General features: G+C 46.0%; 1 protein-coding gene across 7 annotated transcripts in view; it reads left to right on the top strand.

The window, feature by feature from the left end:
* Window positions 1-24,588, top strand: part of polg2 (polymerase (DNA directed), gamma 2, accessory subunit) — a 217,192-nt gene that overhangs the window by 41,270 nt on the left and 151,334 nt on the right. For 4 of the 7 annotated variants that reach the window (XM_072483694.1, XM_072483691.1, XM_072483690.1 and 1 more), the window contains 2 exons: window positions 6,468-6,585; window positions 14,792-14,852. In XM_072483694.1, the coding sequence (XP_072339795.1) occupies window positions 6,468-6,585; window positions 14,792-14,852 (179 nt within the window). Of the gene's footprint in view, window positions 1-6,467; window positions 7,261-14,791; window positions 14,853-16,813; window positions 17,029-17,884; window positions 18,457-24,588 lie in introns of those variants that run through there. The other 3 variants (XM_072483693.1, XM_072483692.1, XM_072483697.1) reach the window with 3 other exon arrangements.

Here is a 24,588-nt window from a genome sequence, read left to right as displayed (position 1 = left end):
AATAATGCAACAAAGTTGCAAATTACATCGCCATAAACAAGGAAGGGAGAAAAAAAATCAAATTGCTGAACCAACATGAGTACAGAATGGAACTGGACAACATCACAATTGGTGGAATACAATCATTAGACAGACCTAGATATTCATATAGCCCCACCAGAGACACAAGGAAAAACAGGATAGGATCATGAAAACATGACCAAATGGCACGCACACCCTCCCGCGTCACACAACCCGACAATCATCACGAGAAATCAGGGTAAACTTCCCATGCCATGATGGGGTGCACACCAATGTACATCACCCTCAACCCCAGCAGCTTCAACGGCACCAATGACCCATCATACATAGCCTTCTCTTTCCGATATCAAACCATCTGCACCCATATCAAACCATATCGGAGCAAAGAGCGGATTTGTCATACCTACCCTTACAAAAAGAGAGTGCACGGAAACCCCAGATCTAAGGGGAGTTGCATGCATACTATACAATACAACTAAACCCCAAAAAACAGGCCCAAGGTCGAACCAAAATCATTCCATACAATTACGAGAAGAGGAAGAGGGGATTGTCAACAATAACATGTTCAGACTATGGTTAAGTGGTAAGAACCCCCCCCCCCCCCGCCACAGCTAGCCCACCAGATGTGAACACCCATCAGTGAAGAAGAGGCCATTCAACCAACAAGAGGGCGACCCATCCCCTCAGGGGGAACAAGATGGTATCCACCAAAGCACAGAACTTGACCCATCCCCAGGCCCATGTGTACCAAAGAGTCAAAGAAGCAAAACCCAGCCTCCCAGGAAGCACCTCACAAACCCTCAGAGGGACATCCTGAGCCCTAGGACCGGGCACCCAGAAGCCTGAACCCCTGTCAAGCCTATACCTTGCCAACCCCATCCAGGGCAACGTGCCATAAGGGGATGATTGTTCCAGTGCCGACCATGTGGGGGTCTGCCATCCGAAAAGAAGACCCGTCAACACAGCCAACAATTAGGCACCCTGCGAGTCGGGCCAATTGTTCTCTCCCTCTCGCTCTCTCTAGGCCTGGGGTAGGTTAGGCCCCACAGATCACTGGTCCATAGAATCCCTACAATGCAGAAGGGAGACATTTGACCCATCGAGTCTGCACCGACCCTTTGAAAGAGCACCCTACCAAGCCCATTCCTGTAACCCCACCTCTCTGGACATTAAGGGGCAATTGTATCATGGCCAATTCCACATAACCTGCACATCTTTGGACTGTGAACCAGGGCACGCAGAGGAAACCCACGCAGACACTGGGAGAAAGTGCAAACTCCACACAGACAGTCACTCAAGGCCAGAATTGAACCTGGGTCCCTGGCGCTGTGAGGCAGCAGTGCTAACTATAGCGTCCCGTATTGTCCTGTTCCTGATGCTTGTCGTTAGAGGTGGCTGAACCGATCGAGGCCGGGGCCTAGGCTGTAGACTGCATGGGTGTTGGTGAGACGGCATGGCAGAGGTAATGATTATTGGGTGATCCTGAAGACTGCTTGTTGATCCTGATTCATCCTTGGCTTTTGCTTTCTTCATGGGGCAGGAAAATGTCTTTGTCCTGAAGACTGCCCTGAAGCTTGTCTGTTATCCTGAACATTATTCCCTGTTGATCATGTTGCTTTTTTGATGATGTACTTTTTCCTATAGGGAAGTGTGAGGTGTGGGTGTGATAGTCTGTACAGTTGGTTATCCTGATTTAGCCAATGGGAAATGATTTATGCATGGTTTCACTTCTAATTGTAATTATGCCTTATAGTATCTTGTAATCCTTATAATTGGGGAAGGGGGTGTTCTTTGTTATCCCCTGTCTCATTTAAAAGGACGATGAGTAGAATCGGCAGAGCAGGGAGAGGAGTGGAAGGTTGGGGTTGGTTCGTCCTCATTGTGATTTAAGATGGTCCCCCAGTTGGGGCTAATCCGTTTGATTCGGGTGTTTCGATTTGAATTTAAGTTTGTCTGTTATTAGAATAGGTTGAATTGAGATTGGTATTTGTGGCTGAGGATTGGGGATGAGAGTGGCCCTGGGCATCCCTTCTATGATGGTGGTTACCATGAGTTGGTTGGGTGCCCACTCCCTAGGATTTTTTTTTTCCTTTTTCCCCTGTCCTTGTTCTGGTCCGGCCCGGCAGAGTGGGCAGGGATTCTCGGGTGGCAGGGGAAGGAGGGCCGGCCCTCCCTCCAAGGATGCCCAATTGATGGGTATCTTTATGGTTCTTCTCCCGGACTGGGTTCCCCTCCTGGTTGGGCTTAGAACAATTATCCTATCCCTCCTTGTGTGAGTACGAGTGGTGCGTTTCCCTGGATGGAGTTGGGTGGATACAGGCTCGGTGGGATGTGGGTTTTGGGATTGCGTGGAAGGCCCTGGGGACATATTTTCCTGAGTTTTCTTTTTGGACGGTGCTAGACTAGACCAGGCCCGGCACAGAGGCTGGTATAGAACATAGAAAAATACAGCACAGAACAGGCCCTTCGGCCCACGATGTTGTGCCGAACCTTTGTCCTAGATTAATACTAGATTATCGTAGAATTTACAGTGCAGAAGGAGGCCATTCGGCCCATTGAGTCTGCACCGGCTCTTGGAAAGAGCACCCTACCTAAGGTCAATACCTCCACCCAACACCAAGGGCAATTTTGGACACTAAGGGCAATTTATCATGGCCAATCCACCTAACCTGCACATCTTTGGACTGTGGGAGGAAACCGGAGCACCCGGAGGAAACCCACGCACACACGGGGAGGATGTGCAGACTCCGCACAGACAGTGACCCAAGCCGGAATCGAACCTGGGACCCTGGAGCGCTGTGAAGCAATTGTGCTATCCACAATGCTACCGTGTTGTCCTGTTGGTATCCTGTTGTCCCCAAGAATTGGAGGGTCCAGAGAGGCTTGGTTTTGTCTCCAGGTGTATGGAGATTTGGGGGTGGGCTGAGCACTGTACTTAGACATCCTGTTTTTTTCCTCCTGGGGTTGGTATGATTCCCCCTTATTGACTGGAGGCTGGCTCTCCTCATTGGTGTGTCTCGGGAGACTACCCAAGAAACTAGGGGTGTGGGTTTTATACTGATTCCCTGTTCTGGTTTTATTTCCTTTTTTATGTATGGTATTATTTTGTAACTGTCAATTTCTAAAACGTAAAATGCTAATTCGGCTGTTACACAGTCAATTTCAGCCCCACTTGACCCAGAGTTGCAACACAATTGAAATTAGACGTTATTTTAAAATACCTGTAGACCTTGGCTGAGCCCAATAAATTGCAGTCACCAGGATTGTAAACTTAAACACAAATAAGCTTTTGTCATTTAACAGTAATTAAACTGGCAAAAATATAACTGACTACCTAATACTAGGGTAGCACAGTGATTAGCACAGTTGCGTCACAGCTCCAGGGTCCCAGGTTTGTTTCCCGGCTTGGGTCACTGTGTGGAGTCTGTAAGTTCCCCCGTGTGTGCGTGGGTTTCCTCCGGGTGCTCCACTTTCCTCCCACAGTCCAAACATGTGCAGGTTAGGTGGATTGGCCATGATAAATTGCCCTTCGTGTCCAAAAAGGTTAGATGGATGCAGACTCAATGGGCCGAATGGCCTCCACCTGCACTGTAAATTCTATGAACCCCTTCCCCAATGTCCCACTTTTCCAACTTGCCCCACTCTATATATCCACACACACAGACCGACAACACAGAGGGAAGGGGTAGTGGAGAGAAAAGAAAATAATGCTTAAAATAAAAAGATAAAGGATCTCTAATGCACTAGGGTGACTTCCAGTTGGTCTTTCAGGAGTTCAAGCTTTTGTTACGATACTTCTACGCTTGATATGGTTTTCTCTGGCAAGGCTGTATACTTTCTTTGTAGAGTCAAGATAATTTCAAATATATAGTAGTGACTTGCATGGCACGCGCACTGGTTCTGGAAGAATCAAGCAGGTTTTTACTTCAGCGTGAGAGCGAGTTCAAGGTTTATTCACTTCTGTCCAGCTCTTTCAGAAGCATCACGCAGGAACCAATCACTGACTGTTGTCAGGCAGATCTCTGCCCCTGACCAACCCACTACCAACGTGGGCAAGTGCGAGGTCTTGCACTTTGGAAAAAAGAATAGAGGCATGGACTATTTTCTAAACGGTGACAAAATTCATAATGCTGAAGTGCAAAGGGACTTGGGAGTCCTAGTTCAGGATTCTCTAAAGGTAAACTTGCAGGTTGAGTCCGTAATTAAGAAAGCAAATGCAATGTTGTCATTTATCTCAAGAGGCTTTGAATATAAAAGCAGGGATGTACTTCTGAAGCTTTATTAAGCATTAGTTAGGCCCCATTTAGAATACTGTGAGCAATTTTGGGCCCCACACCTCAGGAAGGACATACTGGCACTGGAGCGGGTCCAGCAAAGATTCACACGGATGATCCCAGGAATGGTAGGCCTAACATACGATGAACGTCTGAGGATCCTGGGATATTCATTGGAGTTTAGGAGGTTGAGGGGTGATCTAATAGAAACTTACAAGATAATGAATGGCTTAGATAGGGTGGGCGTAGGGAAGTTGTTTCCATTAGCAGGGGAGACTAGGACCCGGGGGCACAGCCTTAGAATAAAAGGGAGTCACTTTAGAACAGAGACGAGGAGACATTTCTTCAGCCAGAGAGTGGTGGGTCTGTGGAATTCATTGCCACAGAGGGCGGTGGAGGCCGGGACGTTGAGTGTCTTTAAGACAGAAGTTGATAAATTCTTGATTTCTCGAGGAATTAAGGGCTGTGGAGAGAGAGCGGGTAAATGGAGTTGAAATCAGCCATGATTGAATGGTGGAGTGGACTTGATGGGCCGAATGGCCTTACTTCCGCTCCTATGTCTTATGGTCTTACCAGCCAATCGAATGGACTGCTTCCAAAGCTGGTTCCTAAGATTCACCTGGTGTCGACATGTCTGTTTTCTCCTCTCCAAAAAACAAATCCTGGAATACTGTCTTGACTAGCAGGCTACCTCAGCTTAAGTCCACTGCTTAAAGACACATTCCAATTATGGGTCCACAGACCAAAAATAATAAAATTAAAGCAATGGGAACAAAGACAAATCAAAAGGAAGAACTCTCACGTCATAAATATACTTTTTGTTTTTAAAATCCTAGCCTGCCACAAGGTTCTGCTGAATTGACCAACTCTGTCGATCTTGGACTGGTCTGAAATTGCACCCTCTTCCATTATTTACACTGATGATAATGCCAAATTATTTGAATAATCAAAACCCTGATTAGATTCCACTTGGAGTACTGTGAACTGTTTTGGGCACCTCACCTTCGGAAGGATATTTTGGCCTTGGAGGGAGTACAACGTAGGTTTACTAAAATGATACCTGGACTTACAGGTGTTAAGTTACGAAGAGAGATTACACAAATTAGGCCTGTTTTTGCTAGAATTTAGAAGGTTACAGGGTGATCTAATCAAAGTATTTAAGATATTAACAGAGAAAGACAGGGTAGATAAAAATAAACTATTTCCACTGGTCGGAGATTCTAAAACTAGGGGGCATAGTCTAAAAATTAGGGCGCGATCCTTCAGGAGAGATGTTAGGAAGCACTTCTTAACTCGGTGGTAGAGGTTTGGAACTCTCGCACAAACAGCAGTTGAAGCTAAAACAGTTGTTAAATTTAAATCCAAGGTAGATAGATTTTTGTTAAGCCAAGATATTAAGGGATATGATATATGGAGTTAGGTCACAGATCAGCCATGGCCTCATTAAATGTGGAAAAGGCTCGAGGGGCTGAATGCCTGACTCCTGTTCCTGTGTTCCTAACTGATCAGTAGCGATGAATACACTGAGGGTCTCTACTAATAGCAAGAAAAGCTATCGTTTGATTAAAAAGTAGATATTTCTACTAAAGCAGTGCTTTGAACAAAAAAATGCTCTCTTTGACTTTTCTTTCCCTTCAATTTAGCACAGAAAACAAATAATTGAGGCACAACAATAATTTTTTAAAAGATTTCATTTGTAAGACTTTTTTAATAATATTTTTTTAAAGATTCACTGTAAACTGGAAAAAAAAAAAATTTTTTGTGAAGGTGGGATGATGAGTAGTTGCTTCACTTTAAACGATTTTTTGAAAGTATGCCCCTGAAACTTGATAGTTTTAAACTTTGACTATCATTACTTTCTCATATTCACTCAGGGTTGTTTTGTGTTGGAATAATTGAATCATGCCATTCAGGAGGAAAAATGTGATTTGTGACCAGATTAAATTGCCACATCAAACAGGCGAAAGTTACAAGATATTCACAATAAAAGTTTAATAGTGGTTATAATATGAAGGGAAACTCCAGGCTCCAACTAAGAAGCAGCTCTCTCCATTTCGTAACAGTGATTCACCCTTTGCAATTTTAAAATATGTAAAATAAAAGCAAAATGTCAATCAATATATTTTGGAAGTGCCCACTAACTACAGTGTTACTTGATTTTCTCTTTTGCAGGTATGATGAGATGGGTGTGATCTTCACGATTGTCATCAATGATACCACACTGGAGAGTGGCTTAGTACAGCTCAGGAACCGAGATACTGCTATTAAAGAACTGGCTCACATTTCAGAAGTGAGAGACTTCCTCACCAAGTACATTCAGGAATCTTGAAAAATAGTTATATATTTCCATTTAAGTGTGCATGTATAGGAACATGTGCACTCGTACTTATGAGACTCCATAACATTGATTAAACGGAAATCACTTCACTCAGTAGTGAGAGTACAAATGCCTTTTTGGGGTTATTAACTGCACTCTTATACTTATGCTGAGAGCCTTTTCAGTAGCTGCTTTTTCTTTTGTCTAAAAAACCTAATTTATATATTCCTTGCCAATCAACCTGTGCTAGCCCCTGAGAAATGTTTTTTTTTAAATGTAGATTGACTCCAATATTTTTAACCTTCCTGTATAAGTCAAGGGTAAGCGTATGTCTCACTCCTTTGTGGTACAGCATGTTGATGCTTGTGCTGTGCACCTTGGTTTGTTACATTGATATGTAAATTAAATATGTCAGCAGATTATCAGTAAATTCACATGTTAAGTCTCAAACTCAACCGAGTTACTGGATGACAAAACCCTGATAATGAATGTTACAAACTTGCAAAGCGTTTAGAATTATGACATTAAAATCTCATTGTTGGCACAAAGACCTGATGATAATGAATGTTAACAAACTTGCAATGTGTTGAATTTTGGATTAGAATTATGACATTAAAATCTCATTGGCAATATTATTGTTAACATGAATGGATCTTGTATGGCTTTATTCCATGTGATATCAAGAGATGGCTGAAGGCATTGGATATTTGCTTTGGGCCCTGACAATATTCTGGCCATTGTACTGAACATTTGTGCTCCAGATCCAGCCAAGACCCCAGCCAAACTGTTCTAGTACAGCATTGGCATCTACACAGAGGGCTGTGCAGTAGTTAGCGCTGCTGCCTCATGGCGCCGAGGACCTGAGTTCAATCCTGGCCCCGGGTCACTGTCAGTGTGGAGTTTGCACGTTCTTCCCATGTCTGCGTGGGTCTCACCCCACATCCCAAAAGATGTGCAGGGTAGGTGGATTTCCATGCAAAATTACCCCTTAATTGAAAAATTCAAAAAAACACATTGACATCTACCCAGCAATGTGGAAAATTGCCCAGGTATGTCTGCATAAAACAGGACAAATCCAACCTGGCTAATTACTGCCCCATCAGTCTGCTCTCCATCATTAGTAAAGTGTTGTAAGGACTCATCGACATTGCACTGAGCAATAACCTGCGCACAGTTTGGGTTCGCCAGGGTCACTCGGCTGCAGACCTCATTATAGTCTTGGTTCAAACGTGGACAAAAGTGTGGCATTCCAAAGGAAAGATGAGAGTGCTAGCTCTTGACCTCAAGGCAGCATTTGACTATGTATGGCATCAAAGATCCCGAGCAAAACTGGAGTGAATGGGAATCGGAGAAAACCCACTGGTTGGAGTTATACCTGGCACAAAGGAAGATTGACATCACTGCAGATTTCATCGGGGTCAAACCATCTTCAGCTGCTTCATCAATGATCTTCCGTCCATCAGAAGTGGGGGATGTTCACCGATTGATCTTCCTTCCATCAGAAGTGGGGATGTTCACTGATGACTGCACAATGTTCAGCACCACAAGCAGTTAAGATAAAAGCAGTCCGTGTCCAAATGCAGAAGACCATGACAATATCCAGGCTTGGGCCGACAAGTGGTAAGTAACATTTGTGCCACACAAGTGCCAGGCAATGATCACCCCCAACAAGGAAGAATCTAAATATTGCTTCTTGACATTCAATGGCATTACCACTATTAACATCCTGGAGATTACCATTGACTAGAAACTCAACTGGACTAGCCTTGGAAATACTGTGGCTACAAGTGCAGGTCAGAGGCTAGGAACCCTGTGGCGAGTATCTCACCACCTGATTCCCCAAAGCCTGTCCACCATCTACAAGGCACAGGTCAGGAGTGTAATGGGTGAGTGCAGCTCCAACAGCTCTCGAAGTGTGACACCATCCAGGACAAGGCAACCCGCTTGATTGGTACCCATTCCACAAACATTGACTCCCTCCACCACCAATGGACAGTGGCAGCCATGTGTAACCATCTACAAGATGCACTGCAGGAACTCGCCAAGGCTCCTGGGCAGCACCTTCCAAACCAATGATTGCTCCTATCTAGATGGACAAGGGCAGCAAAACTGGGCACATCACCACCTTGAGGTTCTCTTCCAAGTTACTCACCACTCTGACTTGGAAATATGTTGCCGTTCCTTCGCTGTCACTGGGTCAAAATCCCTGAACTCCTTCCCTAACAGCACTCTAGGTTTACCCACACCTCGGGCTGCAGTGGTTCAAGAAGATTGTTCACCACCACCTTCTGAAAGGCAACTAGGTATGGGAAATAAATGCTGGCCTAACCAGCAAAGCCCACATCCCATGAATGAATTTTTTTTTAAAGCCTCTAACCTGCTCTTGCAGGCACAATATTTATGTGGCTAATCCAGTTAAGTTTCTAATCAATATTTATCCCTAAGCTGTTGATGGTTGCAAATTTCAGATTTGGTAATCCCGTTGAATGTCGTGGGGAGGCGCTTAGACTCTTGTCTTGCTAGAGATGGCAATTAACTGCCATTTGTTTGGCGTGAATGTTATTTGCCACTTAGCAGCCCTAGCCAAAATGTCAGTTCGATGCCAGTGTTGTGGCTGTGCAGGAAACAGCTTGGCTAGAGCTGTGGCTGGTTCTGGAGCGCAGGTCTTCAGCACTAACAGTCCAGCTGTTGTTGGGGCCGTTGCTATATCTAATGCGCGCCCAGCTGCTTTTTGATAACTCGTGATGTGAATCTAATTGGCTGAAGACTGACATCAGTGATAGTGTTAGCAGGAAGCTAGGTTGAATCATCCATTTGGCACTCATGGCTGAAGATGGTAGCAAATATTTTTAAAAATAAATTTAGAGTACCCAATTCATTTTTTCCAATTGAGGGGCAATTTAGCGTGGCCAATCCACCTACCCTGCACATCTTTGGGCTGTGGGGGAGAAACACACGCAAACACGGGGAGAATGTGCAAATTCCACACGGACAGTGACCCAGAGCCGGGATCGAACCTGGGGCCTCGGTGCTGTGAGACAGCAGTGCTATCCACTGCACCGCTAATGTTGCCCTAGTAGCAAATATTTTGACCCTGTCATTTGCACTTAAGCTGGGCTACACCATCGTTGAGGACAGGGATCTTCATGGGGTGGCCTCCTACTGATTTTATTTTTAAATTTTAGAGTACCCAATTCATTTTTTCCAATTAGGGGGCAATTTAGCGTGGCCAATTGACCTACTCTGCACATCTTTGGGTTGTGGGGGCAAAACCCACGCCAACACAGGGAGAATGTGCAAACTCCACACGGACAGTGACCCAGAGCTGGGATCGAACCTGGGAACTCGGCGCAATGCTAACCGCTGCGCCACCGTGCTGCCCTTTCCTCTTACTGATTTAATAGTCCAATTCACATGTTGATACAGCAGGTCTGCAGAGCTTTACTAAAATTGTATAACTTTTGTTGACTCTGGAAGGCTGTAAAGTGCCCTGTTGAAGATGAGGTGTTGTTCCTTGAGCTTGCTTTATGAACTTTGGAACTTTGTAGGAAGCCATGAGAATGACAGTAAGGATGGGGAATCAAAATAAGAGTCTATTGCAAGCTTGGGGGTTCCCTTTGCAGACTGAATGGGGATGTTCTGCAAAATGAACACCCAATCTGCATTTGGTCTTCCTAATGTAGAGGAGGCCACTTTGAGCAGTGAATACAGCATGCCAAATTGAAAAGTACAAGTAAATCACTGTTTCATCACCTAGAAGAAGCTTTTGGGGGCTTTGTACTGTGAAAAGGAGGGCATAAAAAGGCAGGTGTTCCATCTCCTGTGGTTGTATGGAACGGTGACATGGGAAGTGGATGGGGGTGATGGAGGTTCAACAATTTTAAATTATAACTGACCTCCCTTTTTATTTTTCTTTGCTGTTTTTTTTTCTCGCTTCCTTTTGCCCACTGAATATTTCCAACTTTTTTTATTTCCATTTTCCAGCATCTGTAGTATCCTGCTTTTGCGTGTAGTTATAGAATGCCAATATGCAATATATGCAGGTGTCCAAAGCCTTTACTTTTAAACCGTTTTTATCTGAAAGTGTTAAAATGTAGGTTTTAAAAACTTCAGTTGTATATTGTTAACATTGAGGATGACATCCAATTTAGGTATTCTGAGGGATAAGGGATTAATTAAAAATAAATAAAATAGAGGTCCAATTGTCTTGATTGTGTGTTCTGATGCATGTTTCCTGTTTTGAGCTTCTGCTTTGTATAGTATGATGACTCACTGATCTTCACTCAAACTTTGTTTCTAATTTGGATAAAACCTTTTCACCTAAAACCGCATATACCGGCACTCCCAGAAGACTTTTAAAAAATTATTATATTGATATTTAACAAATGATTTCGTTTTTAAAAAAGGCTGTAGGATTTGTCCATTTTGGTCATTGACCCCTAGCCATGAGCTGTTCCTTAAATCACAGCCTCCCTAACATGGCACTGTTGACAACTGCGAACACAGGGAAATCTGCATGGAGCAATTTAGCTTTACGAAGGGCTAGTGGTTAGCACTGCTGCCTCACGACATCGAGGACCCAGATTCGATCCCGGCCCCGTGTCACTGTCCATGTGGAGTTTGCACATTCACCCTGTATCTGCCTGGGTCTCACCCCCACAACCCAAAAAGATCTGCAGGGTAGGTGGATTATCCACACTAAATTGTCCCTTAATTGGAAAATAAATGGGACACTACATTTTTTTTAAAGCTGTACCGGGGGGGGGGTGTGAGGCCACCTTTTCAGTATGGCGACTTGATCCTCGAGCAGTCTGTAGACTCAGTACGCATTGAGACGCTGAAAATCATAGCTGCAAACATTGTCGGGACTGGTTTAGCACACTGGGCTAGACAGCTGGCTTGCAATGCAGAACAATGCCAGCAGCGCCGGTTCAATTCCCACACCGGTCTCCCCGAACAGGCGCCGGAATGTGGCGACTAGGGGCTTTTCACAGTAACTTCATCGAAGCCTACCTGTGACAATAAGCTATTATTATTATCCGAGTAATAGATCAGAGCTCGGCTTGGATCTGAGTGCTCATGAGGCCAAGCTGCAGAATGCTAATAAGAGGTTTGATACAGAGGAAAGATTCCTGAATGTCAAATGTTGCTTCAGCTGAAGCTCGTATTTTATCCTTGAAAAACCAGCTATGGGGCATGTCAGAAATCCTGGAAGATTTGGACGACCGTGGCCAGAGAAAGAATATCCGGGTCGTTGGTTTGCCAGAAGGAGTAAAAATTTTGAGAACTGGCTGCCACGTTTTCTCAGGCTGAATGTGAAGGTTGGGCATTTCAAATTAGAAAGGGCGCATCGTATCCTGTCCTGAGGCCGAAGGACAATCAACATTCCAGGCCTTTAATCATTCACTTACACAATTTTAATGATCGACAGAGAGCCCTGTGACACATTGAGGCGCAATGGGACCTGACTCCATGAGGCGGCAAGGATCCCCTTTTTCCAGGACATTTTGGCAGCGACGTAGTTGAAGCGCGAGGATTCGACGTTTGATGGCAACTCGAGGCAGCCACGCATTATCCTGCGACCAAGAAAGTGATATCCAATGACTCCGTACGTTTTTAGATGATCCGAGTAGTGCTTTGGCCTTTGTCAATTCCAAAAGGGCAGGGAATTGGACTGATATTCTATGGCTCAAAAAATTTGAAATCCGGACTTGCTCCCTCATGTTATTTGTCTGATTTCAGTGTCATTATCCTGCTTAATGGGAGGTGTAAACATTTGAGCACTTTAAAAATATGTATTTTTCTTGTCCTTGTCATGGGGCTAGCGCATGGAAAAACTTTCAATAATGAATGTATATGGCCCGCCAAATTACTCCGGGAGTTGATGACTAAGGGTTTTTCAGACTTTGCAGAGTTGGCCTTGGCTAACACTTTTGTAGGTGGAGATTTTAATTGTCTTTTGAACCCCATGATGGACAAGCTCCCAGTTACTAGAAATCCCTCCACGCTGGAGCGCTGGCTTCAGCATGAGGAAATAGAATATCTGGACATGTGGAGGATCTTTCATCCTAGAGATGGGGATATTTTTTCTCGCAGCCCCTCACCAATGCCACCCTAATTGACTTTTTTGTACTTTGGACTATTCTATACTTAGTGTCCCCTTGCTCTATGGGAAGCATTGTAATTTCTGATCATGCTCCGGTCTTCCTGGAATTTCTGCTTGATGAATTATGTAAGTGGTCAACCTGGTGATGTAGTGACACTCATGGAGCGTTTATTTTCTTCTCTCGAGCTCCCTGTGGTTTTGGAGCATCAGTGCTTGACCCTAAACGCTCCTATCACTAAAATGCAATGGCTATGGCCATTGAGGAGTTTCAGCCTGGGAATGTACCGGGGCGGGATTGTTTTGAGTGAGTTTTACAGGGAGTTTAATGATCATAGAATTCCTACTGAGCAGAAGGAGGCTATTCGGCACATTGAATCTGCACCGACCCGCTGAAAGACCACCCCACCGACCCTCCGAAAGAGCACCCCACTTAGGCCCTAACCACATCTTTGGACACTAAGGGGCAATTTAGCATGGCCATTCCACCTAACCTGCAGGCCTTTGGACAGTGGGAGGAAACCGGAGCGCCCAGAGGAACCCCACGCAGACCTAGGGAGTCACCCAAGGCCGGAATTGAACCCAGGTCCCTGGCAGTGTGGCAGCAGCACTAACCACTGTGCCACCGTGCTTCCCCTGTTAATAGATTAGGATCTGTTAACATAGCCTTGGTGGGTATGCATTGTCACTCCTTTGAGGCAGGTCTGCTGCCACCAACTCTTCAGAATGTAAACATCTCCCTGACTTTGAAGACGGACAAAGATCCAGAGGAATGTGCCCCATATAATCCAATCTCGCTTCTGAATGTTGATTTGAAATTGCCTAAAGTATTGGGGGGGGGGGGGGGGGGAGTTTTACCAGTGATTGTCCAGGAAGATCAGGCTGGGTTCATAAAGGGTAAGTTTTCTATTAACAACGTTAGGTTATTGAATGTGACCCTGGCTTTCCGCTTTCCAGAAGCGGACACAAGATGGGCTGGTGATCTCTGACGCGGAGAAAGCCTTTGATCGGGTTGAGTGGAATTATCTGGTATACACATTGTGGAGATTTGGTTGAGGAATATCTTGAATGGGTTCAGATGCTGTATCATAGACTCTTGATAGAAGTACTCGTGAGTCGTTTTAGGTCCGAGAATTTTGGCTTGCAGAGAGGGGACTAGACAGTGATGCCCCCTGTGCCCCTTGCTGTTTGCACTGATCTTGGAGCTGCTTTGGAGGCTATTAGGAGGGACCCCTTGATTTCGGGGCTGGGATGTGGACAGAGGCAGCACAAGATTGTTTCATACGGATGAGGTGCTGCTGTTTGTAATAGTTCCCACTATTGATGTGGCGGATAGATTTAGTGCCTTCTCCCGTTTTTAGATTAATTTTACAAAATCGGAGTCCATGCCAGTGGGAGAGTTGAGGGGGAAATCTCTCTCCTCTTCCTCTCTCCCCCCAACCCCGCACCCCCCCCCTTTTTTTTGCCAATTCCCTTTTAGGTAGTCCCCGAAGGGGTTTAAGTACCTGGGTGATATAGTTATCCTTTCTTTTAGGCAGTTATATGAGGCTAACCTTCCTCAGTCGATTGCATATTCCAGAAGGAATTTGACCGTTGATCTTCCCTGCTGGTCTCATGGTTGGGCAGGCTTGCCCTGATTAAAATGAATGCGTTGCCTAGACTGCTATACTCCTTGCAGATGATACCAATCTTCTCAACTAGAGTCTTATTGGAGATTAATGAGATGATCAATTTGTTTATCTGGAATAAGAAGAATCCTTGTCTAAAGTACACCAATCTGCAACTCCCAGGTTCCAATTGGGGGGCGTGGTTTGAGTATCTTGGATATTAGGCTAGGTTAACTGGCCTCTCACCTTAGATTTCTAAGGGATTGGGTTAGGAAGGACCCTGCCTCTATTTGGCTCAATATTGAAGCAGACCAGTCGGTTTACCCTCTGCAGGTCTTGTTATCTTATGGGGACAATAGGACAGTTTCTAGAGATACAAAATTCTATTTTTGTTAATACTCTTAGAGCGTGGTGGATGGTCCACCAACTAAAAGTGAGATCTAAACTGACTTGTTTTTCTCCCATTCAGGGCAACCCGGACTTTCCACCAGGACTGATGGACCACAGATTCGATACTTGGAGAGATGGAGGTATTTGTAAGCTGGGAGATATGTTCAATGATGTCTCTTTGTCATCCTTTGAGTAACTATTCTAGCCGTTTGACATACGAAGACTCTTTTTTTAAGTATCTGCAGCTCTGAGACTTTATCCTGAATAAGACAACCTTGTGTGTTAACTCCTCTATTTCCCCGGTGGAAACAATTCTGATTTCTGCAGAATCTAGACAAGTGATTAGCAATTTCTATGATACCTTGTGCTCTAGATCCTGTGTTAGTACATTGGGTACCTTGCAGTCTTGGGGAATAAACTTGGCAATTTATATTGGTTTGAAAAAGGATGGAGGAGACTAGATACTGCACCGTTTGCATATCACGCCTACTCTAAGACCCTGGTTTGATCCTGCTATATTCCTGATGTGCCTAAAGTGTCTGGTGATCGAGGGTGATTATATACATTGCGTATGGACCTATGTTAAGATTTAATCCTATTGGACTGGTGTAGTTAGGACCTGGAGAAGATATTTGACAGAGCCTTTGAGCTTAATCCTTTGTTTCTAATTCTGAGTCTTCCAGATGGGAGAATTACTGTCATTAATGGAAAAAGGATGTACAACATCCTAACCGTTGCACCTCGTAAAAATATCCTCTACTCCTGGGTCAGTAACAAATATCCTTGAATTCAAAATTGGCATAAATTATCATAGATTTTCATAGAATTTACAGTGCAGAAGGAGGCCATTCGGCCCATCGAGTCTACGCCGGCTCTTGGAAAGAGCACCCTACCCAAGGTCCACACCTCCATCCTATCCCCATAACACAGTAGCCCCACCCAACACTAAGGGCAATTTAGCATGGCCAATCCACCTAACCTGCACATCTTTGGACTGTGGGAGGAAACCGGAGCACCCGGAGGAAACCCACGCACACACGGGGAGAATGTGCAGACTCCGCACAGACAGTGACCCAAGCCAGGAATTGAACCTGGGACCCTGGAGCTGTGAAGCAATTGTGCTATCCACAATGCTACTGTGCTGCCCCATTAGTCATGGAATGAAAAAGTATGGAACTTTTGATGTCTGTGATCCGGTCTGATGCATTCCATAAAAATGTTGGACCCCATCTCAAATTTGTAGGCTCCACCTTGTCTGACCTACTCCTGATAGGTTTCTTTTGAGCCATATTGTAAGTCTTCTTCTCGCAATACATGAAGTAATGTGGCCTGAGAAATCGTTTTTTTTTATATGGCCGTATCCATTTTCCCCGCTACAAATAACAGTGAAACAGAATACTCTGAGGCCTTGTTCATCATGGCCATGGACGTCAACCAGGCCAACCTCGGGTGTACTGACAAAATTCCACCAGCACATCTGCCCCACCAGGGGCCTACTAATCCATCTCCCGACTGCACTTCGGAAAATTGGACCACAAAAAGGCGCTCCTTCTCCCGACATTTGAGCAGGTACTTAAGCGGGAGAATCTGGTTAAGAAGGTCGTGCAATGCTGGTCCGAGGCAATGGAACAGCTCCTACGCGACTGCTTGGAGTCAGTGGACTGGTCCATATTCAAGAACTCAGCGGTCAACCTAGACAAGTATTCCACCACCGTCACAGAAGTCATCAGTAAGTGTGCCAAAGATTACATGCCAAAAAAGGTAGTACGTCTGTTCCCCAACCGGAAACCTTGGTTTAACCAGGAGATCCACTCCCTACTGAAGTCCAGGTCTGAGGCGTTCAAGACAGGCGACCCTGATCTACACAAGAAATCTAGGTTCAACCTCTGCAAAGCCATCAAGGACGCCAAGGGACAATACCAGACTAAGCTAGAGTCACAGACTCTCGTCGGTTGTGACGAGGCTTAAACAATATAATGGGCTACAAAGCAAAGGCAAGTAGAATCTCCGGCAACAGAGCACCCCTCCCCGATTAACTTAATGCATTCTAGGCTTGTTTCGAGCAGGAAGCTAACAAACCGTTGTCAATTTGCCCCAACAGTTTTGGACACAACTATACCTACCGTCACAGCCTCAGAAGCCAGATCGGCCTTCTTGAAAGTGAACCCACGGAAAGCAAAGGGCCCTGATGGAGTCCCTGGTCATGCACTCGGATCATGTGTGGACAATGGCGGGTGTGTTCGCAGACATCTTCAGCCTCTCCCTACTCCACCCTGAGGTTCCCACCTGCTTCAAGAAGTCCACCATCATACTGGTGCCAAAGAAAAACCAGGCAATGTGCCTCAAACACTACCGCCCGGTGGCCTTGACACCTGTCATTATGAAGTGCTTCGCAAGGTTGGTTATGAGACTCATCAACTCCATATATCCAGAATGCCTTTGTCCACTGCAATTCGCATATTGCCACAACCGTTCACAGCGGATGCTATCTCCTTGGCCTTACACTCACCCCTGCAGCATCTTGACAACAAGGACTCCTACGTCAGACTCCTATTCATGAACTACAGCTCCGCCTTCAACACCATAATCCCAGCCAAGCTCATATCCAAACTCCAAAACCTAGGACTTGGCTCCGACCTTTGGAACTGGATCCTCGACTTCCTGACCCAAAGACCACAGTCAGTAAGGATAAACAACAATACCTCCTCCACGATCATCCTCAAAACCGGGGCCCTGCAAGGCTGCGTACTTAGCACCCTAATATAGACACGCAACTGTGTGGCAAAATTCAGCTCCAACTCCATCACACGTTTGCTGATGACGTGACCGTAGTGGGTCAGATCTCGAACAACGATGCTTCAGAGTGCAGGAGGGAGATGGAGAACCCAGTGGCATGATGCAAAAGCAACAATCTCTCCCTCAATGTCAGCAGGACTAAGGAGCTGGTCTTCAACTTCAGGAAGCGAAGTGTTGTACAGGTCCCTGTCTGCATCAATGGTGCCAAGGTGGAGATGGTTGACGGCTCCAAATTTCTAGGTGTGCACATCACCAACAATCTGCCCTGGTCCACCCACGTCGACGCTACGACCAAGAAAGCACAACAGCGCCTATACTTCCTCAGGAAACTAAGGAAATTCTGTATGTCCATATTGACTCTTACCAATTTTTACAGATGCACCATGGAAGGGATTCTATCTGGCTGCAACACAGCTTGATAGGGCAACTGCTTGGCCCAAGACCGTAAGGAACTACAGAGAGTCGTGAACACAGCCCACTTCATCACACAAACCTGCCTCCCATCCGTTGACTCTGTCTACACCTCCCGCTGTCTTGCTAAAGCGGACAGCACAATCAAAGACCCCTCCCACCCAGGTTATTCTCTATTCCGACCTCTTTCATCAGGCAGAAGATACAAAAGTCTGAGAACACGCACAAACAGATTCATAAACAGCTTCTTCTCAACTGTTACCAGACTCCTGAATGGCCTTCTTATGGACTGAACTGATCTCTCTAATCATCTTCTCTACTGTTGTAGCTCCGTATGCTTCACCCGTTGTCTCTGTATTTACACTGTATTATCGTATGTCCTATGTTTTCCATGTATGGAATGATCTGCCTGGACTGTACATAGACCAATACTTTTCACTGTACTTCGGTACACATGACAAATCTAAATTGGTTCTTTCTGATAGATCTGGTATTAAAGCTGAAGACACTAGTTCATAAAGTCTGTTATTCTAAAGTTATCTTGTTCATTCTTATATGAGCAACAATTCTTGTTCTCTACTGAACCTGTTTTGCATTGAAAATATTTTCTGTTGCAATAGTTGTAAAAAAAAAAAAATTTTAAATTAACACCTAATAAAATATATTAAAAATAACTTTTACAATTGATGGTAGCTGGTATTGGTGGAGCACTGGGTATTTATCAATGAGGAGGATCTAAGCTTCAGGCTATGTGAATGGATTTTAGGAAAGCTGTGGGGGAGAGATGCTGAACTGGTAGAAGAGGCCTGCCCTTTGTTGCATCCTTTTAATCAAGCTTGGCTCCATATTGCCATCCATCACTGGTAAGAATATGGAATTCAAATCTTGGACTTCTCCCAAACTATCAATTCTTTCTAATACTGACCACTATGTGTTACACAGACCATGGTAGTTTCAGAGTAATTCCCCCCTTTTTCAGCTCTCCCTTTCGTTAAATTGATTAAATACTTCCCTAGCAGAAAATGCCTTATTTAACTTATAAAAATCCAGGCGGCATAGTGGCACAGTGGTTAGCACTGCAGCCTGCAGCGTAGAGGACCTGGGTTCGATCCCGGCCCCGGGTCACTGTCTGTATGGAGTTTGCTCATTGTCCCCCTGTCTGCGTGGGTTAATAATCTTTATTGGCACAAGTAGGCTTACATTGAAGTTACTGTGAAAATCCCCGTAGTAGCCACACTCTGGCACCTGTCCGGGTTCACCAAGGGAGAATTCTGAATGTCCAAATTACCTAACAGCACGTCTTTCGGGACTTGAGAGGAAACCGGAGCACCTGGAGGAAACCCACGCAGACATGGGGAGAACGTGCAGACTCCGCACAGACAGTGACCCAAGCCGGGAATCGAACCTGGGACCCTGGTGCTATGAGGCTACAGTGCTAACCACTATGCTACCGTGCCTCTCCACAAAGCTGGCCAGGTTTCACTTGTGCATCATGGACCACCTGAATACCCAAGTTCTGACCAGACTAAATTGTAGGGCACTCAAATTTGCACTCCTCCCCTGAGTGTTCGCCAGAAGCACTTCACTTTTTTGCCACATTCAATTTGTATCCCGAAAAAGCGCCAAACTTCCCCAATATGCCCATTATCTTATCCATACACTCCAGCAGAATGAAAAGTACGGCAGGAAGTCATCCACATACAGTGAGACCCTATGCTCCCTGCCTCCCCTTACAATGCCCAACTACTGTCTTGTTTCCCGGAGCGTAATGGCCAAAGGTTTCATAGCCAGTGCAAACAGTAATGGTGACAGCAGGCACCCCTTCCTCCTGCCCCTGTATAGCTGGAGATTCCCTGATCTCCTGTTTATCCATATACTAGCCGTGGGGGCAGTATATAGTAACTGCACCAGGAGATAAATGTAGGCCCAACCCTGAACCTCCCCTGGACCTCGAAAGAACACCTCCACTCTATCTTATCAAACGCCTTCTTCGCATCCATGGACAAAATAACCTCCGGCACATAATCCTTCCAAGGAGTCATAACCATATTCAACAGTCGTCTAATATCGCCCGACAGCTGCTGCCCTTTAACAAAATCCGTTCGGTCCTCGGAGACCATATCTGGCACACACCCCAGCAGCCATCTAGCCAACACCTTCACGTCTTTGTTTAAAAGGGAGATGTGCCTGAATGACCCACACTCCACCAGGTCCTTATCCTTGTTGGGGATTAAAGAAATCAATGCCTGAGCCAACATGGCCAGCAATCGGAGCCTCGCACAGCGCAGTGGGAAAATCGAGCCCATAATCTAAGTATGTCAACTCAATATGATTTTATACTGAATTCTGAGACACAAGTTCAACCCATGACTCCGTCTTGGCATCATACTTAAATTGACAAGGGAGAAAGAACATATGGCCTTAAGTGATGCGAGACGTCAAGATTGAATAATTACTGGTACAAACTATCTACTTCCCTCACAATTAAATCCAGTGTGTGAAGGAAAACAAGTATTAAAACATTCAGCCTTGTGCATTGAATTAGCAGTTACATAGAAGATAGGAGCAGGAGAAGACCTTTTGGCCCTTCGAGCCTGCTCCGCCATTTATCGCGATCATGGCTGTGCTTTCTCCCCATAGGCTTTGATCCCATTCCTCCCAAGTGCTATATCTAGCCGCCTCTTGAATATATTCAATGTTTTAGCATCAACTACTTCCCTTGTTTAACTGGTGATGTTTAAGGGAAGTCACTGTATTTTTACACTGTAACCATTTTTGCTTTTGTAAGTTTAGAATTAAGTTCTGTAATTAACTTTTGTAGTTCTTCAGTTCTTCGAATTACTGAATGTACTGTTCTATTTAGCAGAACAATCACTTTTAAACATTGATATGTATTTTATACAGACCTTGTGCAATTTTAAAGGTAAACAAACACAAGCACAGAGAGAAGTAACAGCGACCTTCAAATAACCTGTCCAAAACATAGACAACACAATTTCCCCATTCTGAAGAAAATGGGCGAGGAAACTTTTAAAATGTTATTTTATCTTAGTATGAAGTAACAGAAACAAACCGTAATGAGAGGGATGCAATTGATACCTTTTTTTTTGTTGCAATTAGTCAAGGGACTATGCGATCATCCAGCATATGTCCGTTGTGGTCAACCTAACTTGAAGGTGTACCTGTGCAAGAGACCCTAGCTGTTCCAGTGAAGACAATGATCCAGCAGAGGGCAGTAGAGTGGAGCTGCTGATTGGCTGTTGCGGGGGAAATTTGCATACATTCGTTGTGGTCACCCTAACTTGAAGGTGTACCTGTGCAAGAGACCCTAGCTGTTCAAGTGAAGACAAGTATCCAACAGAGGGCAATAGAGCGGAGTTGCCTTTTGGCTAAGATCAAGTGTAGTCTCATTTGATCGAGGGAAGCTGAGGAATTCGATTTCGATGTCGATCGTGGATTGGAGAACTCGGAGGGATCGAAGTCGTCAAAGAGGAAACGTTTGGAGCTCGGCTGCTATTGGTGGATCTACATGCTGGCCTAAACCTCAGGTTTAGGCCTAACGCCGATACAGTTCAGACTCGACATACGAACTATGGATGCAGCTGCATCCCGACCACCAGGCTGGAGAGTGCGAAACACTGTCCGAGTCACAGTGAAGAAAGCGGAAGGGGAGTCACCTGTGGACCGGAGATTCTTCGTGAAGCGGGTGCTGCTCGAGTGTTGTGGGTTTAAGGCAACAGATATCTTATGCTTGCAAAAATTCCCCAACAATGGGTATTTTGATGTCACCTTCAAGAGCGTCGCAGCATGCATCAAATTCTTGAACGTCTTCAAGGAAAAAGGTAACCAGAGTCCCCTGTCGATCCTGACTGCGGAGCCTCTGTTTACGCTACCGTCGCAGCAAAACCGGGTTGTAACACTGCACACGTACAACCCCCACATCCCCGTGTCTGATGTGCTCACGTTCCTCGCCAGGTACGCTGAGCTGAAAAGTGACAGCGTGCAAGTGAAAGACATCTTCGGCATCTGGACAAGTGGGCACTAGATCAAGGTGACTGAGAACAGACGGCAACGGAACCATCCTGCATCCCCCCCTCCAGTTTCGCCATTGGAGGAAATCATGGCTACCTCTACTACGTGGGACAGCCACGAGTATGCCACACCTGTGGCAAAACGGGGCATGTTGCCGCAAACTGCAGTGTGACCTTCTGCAAAAACTGCAGGCAGGAGGGACACATGACTAAGGGCTGCAAAGAAGACAAGTGCTGTAACCTGTGTGGGGAGGCCGGCCATCTTTACAGGGCCTGCCCGAAACGCGGGGCGACATATGCACAGATCATCATCAGCGGAGTTAAAAAGGCGACCAGAGAGGAGGTTCATACACCCCCCACCGAAAAAGACACTGCACAGAATGCGGAAAAGCAACAGAAGGGCCCCATACAAAAAGAGGAGGCCCCAGCACGCCCTGACAACCCAACCCCAGCCTCATCTGACGAGGAACACTCAATGGAAGAGGAAGAGGATGGGACAAAGAATAAAGAGCCCTGGGAAACAGTGAACAGGGACAAACGAAAGAGAAAACCAAAAAACAAACTGAAGAACCCCCCGATGGGGAGTGGAAAAAAGCGACACCTTTCAGCCAGCGGACTTAGCGCCGACACCTCCTCCGATGAGGGAAAACAAGACAAGAATAGGCCTCAAATAAAGAGGCAAAGCACCAATGTGGAACGGGAGGCACAGCCCCCCCCAGACCACAGACCGGGAAGAAAATAAAACACGCCGAGACAATCAACCTCTGGCTCATGGGAACAGCAATATGACCAACGGCCACCAAACGCAGGACATCGAAAACAAGGTCACAGACCAACCCCCGAAAGTAACAAGCAGCAACAACCCAGGCGAAGACCGGCCTGCAACCCCAACACCTACTGACTGCCACAACGAACGACAGGGCTACACCACCTCCCCAATGCACCTGCATCAAGTTCACGGGACCAGTGCGGACCAGAACAGTTTTCTCAGCCCTGCAACTGTGCTAAAGTTTGCGAGCACCACCGGCATGCTGGGGAACATCCAACAGCTGGAACAGCCAACTGTATAGACTCTGGACTCTTGAGACTGGTAAATCTACCTTTTTACAATGGGTTTAAAAATTGCATCCATAAATGTGCGAAGCATCAAAGATACTTCGCGGTGTGTAGCCACACTCAACTATTTAACAAATGTGAAAGCTGACCTACTGTTCCTGCAGGAGTGCAGAATTCCGCACCTCAGCAACTACAGGCGCTGGTCGAGCTGGTGGTCCCACGGGCCATCCATCTGGTCAGGAGGAAACGACTGCCGCTCCTCCGGCCTGGGTATTCTGCTGCGGGGAGGCAACTTCACCATCTCCGACGTTAAGGAGGTGGTGGGCGGGCGCCTCCTCGTAGCAGACGTCAAATACAAAAACACCCCTCTCAGACTTATTAATGTGTACACCCCGGCCGTAAAAATGAGCGGCTGGCAGTCCTTCAGCAACTCCCACTGCTGTTGGCCACCTCCAAGCCGGTCATCCTGGGTGGTGACTTCAACTGCATCATCGATGCGGCTGGACGATCCGGCAGAGCCAACAGCAAACTAGACGCTACGTCCAGACTCCTGATGGAAACGGTAAAAGACGCCAAGCTGCTCGACGTCTGCAGCAACCCTGCAGACAGAGCGCAGCGTAGATACACATGGTCACGGCCAGAGGGGTCCGTCCGTTCCAGGATAGACTTCTTCTTTGTGTCCCGAGCTTTCACGGTCAGGTCCACCGAAGTAAGGCCTGTGTTCTTCTCTGACCACTGCCTCCTACTGGCCGACTGTCACCTGCAGGAAGACCAGGGGGACATGGAAGCTAAATGTAAAACTGCTGACCTCTGAGAACCTCGAGGAACTCAGGAGGGATTACAAGGGTTGGAGAACCGTGAAACCCCTCTTTGAGGCCCCACATCTCTGGTGGGAAGCAATCAAGGGGAATATCAAGAGGTTTTTCATCCTCAAGGGCGTTCAAAAGGTGAAAGAGAGAGACGAGGGGACATGTCCAGGCTCCAGAAAAGTAAGCAGAATTTGCTCCAGCTGCAGTCGATGGGGGTGGATGTCAAGGAGGATCTCCAAGAGGTGAAGAGCCAGCAAGCCTCGCTCTACACCTCGGAGACCTCCAAGTTAATCTTCCGTTCCAGAGTCCGCTCCGTGGAGCAGGACGAAAAGTGCTCACGCTTCTTCTTCCAAAAGGTGCACAGAGAGACCTCTGTGATCAGCAGCCTGAAGGAAGAAGATGGCTCTGTAAAGTCATCGCAGTCTGACATCCTGAGGATCAGCCAATCCTTTGCTATCCTTTGACCTGAAGCCAACAGATAGCACTGTTTCCCAGACCTTCCTGTCGACTATCACGGAGGTCATAGGCGACAGCGAGCTGGAAAACCTGGACAAACCACTAACTCTGGATGAGCTGACAAAGGCCGTCAAGTCCTTCGAGACGAATAAAACTCCCGGAAGCGACGGCTTACCGGTTGAGTTGTGTTCGGCTCTGTGGGACTGGATGGGCCCAGACCTGCTGGAAGTGTACGAGAATATGCTTCTGGAAGGCAGCATGTCAGTGTCCATGAGGAAAGGCATCATCACCCTCATCTATAAGCAGAAGGGGGAAAG

Source organism: Scyliorhinus torazame, chromosome 18, assembly GCF_047496885.1.
Source record: "Scyliorhinus torazame isolate Kashiwa2021f chromosome 18, sScyTor2.1, whole genome shotgun sequence".
NCBI lineage: Eukaryota > Metazoa > Chordata > Chondrichthyes > Carcharhiniformes > Scyliorhinidae > Scyliorhinus > Scyliorhinus torazame.
The sequence above is the reverse complement of the archived record's forward strand: the minus strand, read 5'-3'. Positions and strand labels throughout refer to the sequence as shown.